The sequence below is a fragment of the Eurypyga helias genome, unplaced genomic scaffold (genome assembly GCF_000690775.1).
Source record: "Eurypyga helias isolate BGI_N326 unplaced genomic scaffold, ASM69077v1 scaffold16993, whole genome shotgun sequence".
Classification (NCBI taxonomy): domain Eukaryota; kingdom Metazoa; phylum Chordata; class Aves; order Eurypygiformes; family Eurypygidae; genus Eurypyga; species Eurypyga helias.
The window spans coordinates 5,906-12,463 of NW_010242029.1; the positions used below are offsets into that span (position 1 = coordinate 5,906).

The 6,558-nt window shown below is 51.5% G+C and overlaps 1 protein-coding gene across 1 annotated transcript in view; it reads left to right on the top strand.

Annotated features, from left to right (window-relative positions):
* The window catches only part of CECR1 (cat eye syndrome chromosome region, candidate 1), a gene marked incomplete at its 5' end in the record, with an annotated part of 15,146 nt that overhangs the window by 5,278 nt on the left and 3,310 nt on the right, over positions 1-6,558 (top strand). The window contains 3 exons of the mRNA XM_010148952.1: positions 1,718-1,928; positions 4,961-5,088; positions 6,171-6,263. Coding sequence (XP_010147254.1) covers positions 1,718-1,928; positions 4,961-5,088; positions 6,171-6,263 — 432 coding nt within the window. The remainder of the gene's footprint in view (positions 1-1,717; positions 1,929-4,960; positions 5,089-6,170; positions 6,264-6,558) is intronic.

A 6,558-nucleotide genomic window follows, 5' to 3' on the forward strand; every position in this document is an offset into this window, starting at 1 on the left:
AGGCAGAGGCTGGGGGAAGGGACTCTGGTTTACAGGCGGGATGAAGGGACTCAAAAGGGATGTGCCTGCCCAGGATGTCTTAGGTTATGAGTTTGGACCGGTTCACATTTTACATCTGTTAGGAGGGAGGTTTTTAATTCCATCCACAGAAGCTTCCTGGAAGAAGATAACAAGAGCACAAATCAAACCCACATCTCCATATAACAGAGCAGAGTGCTGCGTGAGGATAGGGGGGGCAAGAAATCCAACATTACTAGAGATCAGTAGGTGTTATTGAAGGGAAACAATACACTTGGGTGAAAGATGAAGCATGGTGGAAGTTATCTGAACCTGCTTAGCCCCTGACACTGGATAAGCATCAGGCCTGGCCGGACTGGTAAGCCCACCCACCTGCAAGCAACCGGCTCCGTAGCTTGCTGCGATGGCTTCAGTTTGCCCACCCAGGCATGAAGTTAATCACCCCCCATATTGCCATTTAGACTTTGCCCACCGGACTGAAAAATTTGCTACAAACCCTTCTTCAGGTGGCCGCCGGCGGAGGGAGGAGAGCTGCTGCCAGAGGCCAGGCTCCACGCGGGAGGAAGGCGCTCAGCTTGTCAGAGGACAGCGCTCCGGCACAGACATTCACCCTGTCCTAAACGCAAGCTGTCGCCCGCAACTAGATAATCTTGCAATTATTGTCTCCCTTAAACTCCGCTTGATAAAACCACCTGCTGCCTCTCTGGATTTCTGAAAGAGGCTTATACGCCAGCCGAGTCTATGGAGGAAATAAGTATGTTTCCATCCCGCTAAGGAAAAGCCAGTTGTTTCCCCGCAGACGAATCTGAAGAAGTTATCAGCAAGACAGACAGGATAACAGGTTTGTTCCACTGAGGGCAGAAAGGATTTCTGATTCGTAATAATTTTCCCCCTGCTTATATCAGGTGACATATTTTGACAATACGACAGTATCAGGGCAAGTTACAGGCTTAGTAAGCAGGTTGATGGTGGCCCAGTACGTGGCATCTCCTGGAGACTCTGTCTGCCTTTAGATAGGTTGCGGATCACAACTTCTTACGTGCACTGAGGATGTTTGGGAGAATCTATTGTCTGCAGGAGTAATGTACTAGCCTACTTTCAGATTCAGGATACCCCCGGGTAGCAGACTGCAGTTCTTATGATATAAAAACATCATACTTCATTTTCTAGATCCATTACCCCTTAACATTTTGCCCTCAAAAAAAAGGAAGGTGTGGATACTTTGAACACCTAGTCTTACCCAGTTTGTAGCTCAACACGTAGCGTATGACTTTGTAGCTGTCAGAGGGTACAGCTATCATCTGTTCCAGCCATTAGAGGACTAAATACAGGGGACAGAAAAACGACCTGAATGCTTCCTAGCTGCACCAGTCATCGATGCATCTGTATGTATTGCGGTGCCAACAGGTTCCACGTTCGGTATTTGGCCCCTGTTGTGGCAGAAACGGCTTTGCACCTTTTCTTTGTCCTGCCCAAAACCATGTGTGTCCCTCAGCCCAGCTGCTGCCCCGCCGCACCCCAGAGCACGCAGGTGGGGGAGTGTCATGTCCACAAAGCTTGGTCTCTGACAATAAAACTCACACCTACCTTGGAGGAATCCTATTTCCTCCTGTGCTGAACACCCAGCTGCCAGCCAGTGGCTTTTTACATGCAGAAGGCCAGTTGAGTTGTTTGTTCTTCTCATTCTTCCTCTTTACAGCTTGCTGAGAAACTTGACCCTGGTGACAGATGCCCCTGAGCTGGCCTACCCTTCTCAGACTTTCATTTGGAAAAGATTTGAAGAAGTCTTTCTCATTGCCTCTGGACTTATCTGCTATGCACCTGTGTTCAAGGCCTATTTCTACCAGGGGCTGCTGGAGCTCTATGAAGATAACATACAGTATGTCGAGATAAGAGCTATCCTGCCTCCGGTACGTACTTTTTGGCTTCTCTGGTATTCTTTTAAATCTTTTACTTCTCCATAACTTTTCTCAAGCCCTATCTTGGATTTAGTTTTTGGATGTTTGCATACCTGCCCTTCTAAGGATGCTGAAAAAACCATGAGCATATTAAAAGGTCTTTGTTGGAAATTTGCATAGGCAAGGGCTTGAAAGTGAGAGACACTTTGTTATTAATGGTTAAGGAAGATACCTGCTGTGGCAACAGCACAAGACTGCACGGTACAGTCTGACTGGGAGCTGGGTCAAAATCTTGCAGGTTGGGAAGATCCCCCTTGGCTGGTCCACACCAGAATCCCCTGTTCCGCAGCACCTCTTCTGGAACCATTTCCCATCTTGAATAGAGACTTATTCTGAAAGAGTTATGTTATTTGAAATGTACAGCTTATTTCGGAACGACTTTTCTGAGCAGGCTAGGACACTGATTGGCAAAGCAGTGTCTTCCACAGTTTGCTGACAACCTGCAGTTTTGACTATGTGACCGATGAACTGCTCTTTTCACTGCCACTTAAATCTGTTGGGAATAGTTTAGACCCATCTCCCTGCACGTTGCCTGGAGCCGGCGAGATTGTCCTACAATCCCACGCTGCCCTGATGCCTGCCCAAGCACTGGCAGACCCCACCACAATTCTTCAGCTCTAACGGTTCCCACTTATCCAGTGGCAACTTCGACACTGCAGGCACATCTTTTCCATACAGTTCTCCAGAGCAGCTCCAAGTGGGGCAGCGTGGGGGCGGGAGCTCTGTCAGAGAGGCAGATTCCTTGCCAAAACAAATTATCTGGGGCTCATGCTCCTCACTACACCCCAACCTCCATGATATTAACAGTCCATTATAAAGGGAATGGAGCTGCCGTGCAAGGTCCATCCGGCAGAACATGAAGGACCAGGTGGCGGTGGTGGGCCACGCATGGGAACGCAGGTACCAGCTTGCTGCTGGCACCACAGTGTCAGGTGGATGGAGCAGCCAAACTGACATCCTGCTAAAGCCCCAACTCCCGAACGTGCCTGCCAGAAACTTCCTTAAATCGCTGCCTTTGCGTGACTGGTGGGCTCTGGCCAGCTGCAGATGAATGTCTGTGCCCCAGCAACCACCACTGCTGCTGGGCAGGCTTCCACCACCACCCTGTGAGTGGACAGGCAGGTGCTGTGACAAATCTGGAGGCTGATCTGGCTTTGTGCTTGCCTCCACCCCAACGGCTGGGGAGCAGGGCTGCCTAACCCTGCCCTGTCATGGCTCGGCTGGCCCCATAGCAAAACAGGGCTCAGTGTCAGGGTGCAGGCTGGCACTCCATCATGCCTGAAATGAGAAGGGTGTCTTGAAAAGGAAAAAAAAAAAGGAGGGGGAGAAGACCAAAAAGCCTATATGTATTCTTACTCTGCTGGGGGCTGGTCATGAGCCAGTTGCTTTGAACTCAGTCGCCATCTGTTTTTGGGGTACCTGGAAAGAGAAAACAACAGCAATGTCAAAATTCCTGTGCAGTGAGACAGCACGAGTGCTGGCATTTCCCCAGGTCACACAGGTTTCCGGGCCAAGAGTATCTGCGATGATACGAGTGCGTGGGCCTGACTGGAAAATACCCTGCATTTACCAGCAGCCCTTAGACACGGTTGTAATGCCTTTTGAAGAAAGGCTTGGCAGGGAAGGTTTGCTTCCCATCCAGCCCCCAGTGCTGGCTCCAGGCGTGGGAGCCTCCTGAGCCCCTGGGCTTGCTCCCACCCGGCAGCTCGGCGTGCTGCGAGGTACAGGCGGGCAGGCAGGCTGCCTGCGGCCCCGGGTAGCTCTGCAAGGGATGCGAGGAGCTGGGGGTGTGCTGGGCTGCTGGCCCCCACAGGCAGTGCCAACAGGGAAGTGCCAGGTAAGCTGGAGCAGGGATGAGAGGGAAGGGAAACACCTCGCCATGAAAATCAAAGTGAGCAGGGTGTGATGAGAATAGCATGACGGATGCAGCTGAAGATCCTCTACAAGGCTTGGATAACAGCACTGACGCTCTGCAAAAGCTCGCCTTGCAGCAAGCCTGCCCAAAGCGGCCCCTGAAGTAAAGGAAATGGAAGTTGGGATTTAGTGCGGAACAGCAAACATTGTGGAAAAGCCCCCCAAACCCAGCTGTGTTTGCAAATTCAGCTGTGTAAAGTCTCGCATTCCCATGGGCTGTAGCAGGGGAAAATTCCTTCTGCAGCCACCCCATGGCTCCTGGTGCCTGCAAGGGGGGTGCGACGGTGTGGTGGGGTGCAGGGGCTTAGGGAGGGGCATCAATGCAGGAGGCCGCACTGGAGAGGAAGTAAGATGGAGTGGACCAGTTGAAGGGTGAAAGAGAATAATAAGGTGAGAAGGATGAGACCAGGCAAGGCCTTTGTGGGTTAGTCTCAATCATGTAGGGTCTGCATGAAATCAGGGCAAAACCCCTGTGTACAGCCCTGGTAGTGAGGAACTCACAAAGCCGATGAGACAGAGCACGTCAAAAGGATTATTTTTCCCAGTTTGCAGCCAGAGAACTGGGAAAGCGTGGCAAGACTAAATGACTGAGTCAAGGTCACGGAGCAAACCTCTGGCAGAGGGGAGCAGAAGCCCAGCCCAACTGGAAGGTTATGGAGCTCGGTCCTCGCGTGCCTTGAGGCTGCCTTGGCTGACAGACGGCCACCGCAAAGCACGGAGCATGTGTGAGCTGCCAGCCGGCTGGACAAAAGGCTCCACCATTTGATGCAGACGTGAGGGAGAGGTTGTGGTCCCTGCTGGCTACTCAAGGGCACTCGGTTGCTGTGTCTAACCATGGAGAAACTTGTTTCTCACAGACGAAGCAGGAAAACCACTCCTTGGTTCTTGCCAGCTGCTTAAGGCTTCAGGGAGAAAATGTTCTGCACAGATTTGACTGCTTTTTTTTTTCTCCCCTGTTGCCAGCACCGCAGCACATTGCTTCTCCCAAGGTTTTCTCCAGTTCATTTCTCCCACCTTCCAATAAAACACCTCTTCCAACTTCTGCTTGCCATGTGCTTCTCATCCTACAGGTGTACGAACTGGATGGCAGCCAGCACAACAAATCATGGTCCGTGGCAACCTACCGGGAAGTGACCAGGCAGTTTGTGAAGGAGCACCCTGACTTCCTTGGAGCCAAGATTATATTTACAGCACACAGGTAGAGGCTGAGCAGGGCTAAAAGCACCTGTGGGCAGCTGGTCATGCTACAGCAGCGGTGGGGAGAGAGGGGTCCGGGCCAGGAGAAAGGATGCCGAGGGCTGGGCTGAAGGGCAATCGCTGTTGGTTAGTAATGCCTGCACACGTCGTCAGACCCGGGGTGTTGACTCCTGAAGCATTCCCTGGCACACGTAAAAGGCTGAGGATGAGAAATCATCTATATAAGTCCACGTACTTGTGAAGTGACCAGGGTTAGCTCACAGCCTGCGCTGGAGAGACAAGCGCCTGAGCCCCGAGGTGCGGGAATGAGCAAGGGGAGGGCTGCTCATGTGCCGTGTGTGCTCTCTTCCCAAGCTCTGTGGAAGCTGAAGCAGTGACACCGGTGCCCTAGTATGGGCACTCGGTACTGCGAAGGTCGGGTGGGCCCCTGCAGCGCTGCCCTCCCTGCAGCCGTTGTAAGGCATGCTCGTGCTGCGGCTCGCAGGCGCGCACAAGGCTGTGCCTGGAGTCAGCCAGATACCGTCAAGTCATATGGGGTGATCCGGAGCAAATATAACAGACCCCTCAGCAGCCCTTACTCGGTCCAGCTCGGCGCAATGCCCTTTCCAGTTCAGAGCTGGCTTGCCTCTGGCCAGCGTGGGTACGGACAGTCTGCAAAATGAACTGTGATGTTTAAGTCTGGTAGGGCTGGAAGAAATCTGAATTTAAGACTCTCTCGAAATGCAGCTACCATCCCACTGCCTGGCAAAACAGTCAAGAGGAAAAAAAATATTTGACCATTTTCTCTCCATGCTGTTGTGTTCCCTGCTCAGCAGATGGGAAAGCCAGTGAGTCTCAGGCAAGCGTGCCTCAACCCAAGTGACAGCAGGGTCTAGCCAGGCATTTCCTGGTCATTCAGGGGTTTCCTTTCATAGGATCAATTTTCTACTGCTGTTACTCTGGAGACCTGAGGCTGGTTGTCAGATTCAAGAGGAACCTGCATTTTGGAAGTACCCCTGGGGGTCCTGTTTCACATCTCAGACTCAAAGAAGGCAGGCCCAAGGGAGCCAGCCTCTGCACTGCTTTCTCTCTCTTGCTTTTTAGGATGCTGAATGTTTCCCAGATTAAAGAAGCCATCGTCACTGCCATGGCACTCAGAGCCCAATTCCCAGACACCCTGGCAGGCTTCGACCTGGTAACCGTATTTCTTCCATGGCTTTGTGTTAACCCCTAGAGGTGTGATATAACTACATGTATGATATGGCATCTGTTTTATACCAGAGACAGATCCTCTGCTGCTGTACCGAAATCCATGTAAATGAATTGCAAATCCTCCAGCCAAGGGTTTTGCTGAGAGTAATTGACAAAATTCTCCAAAAAATCAGCTCCCTACCCCACAGCACTGTAATTTCTGTACAGTTTTCCTCAGTGATAGATAGCTGTAAGTCCCACCATCTTCCAGAGCATGTTCAAAAATACCTTTCCTCTTTCC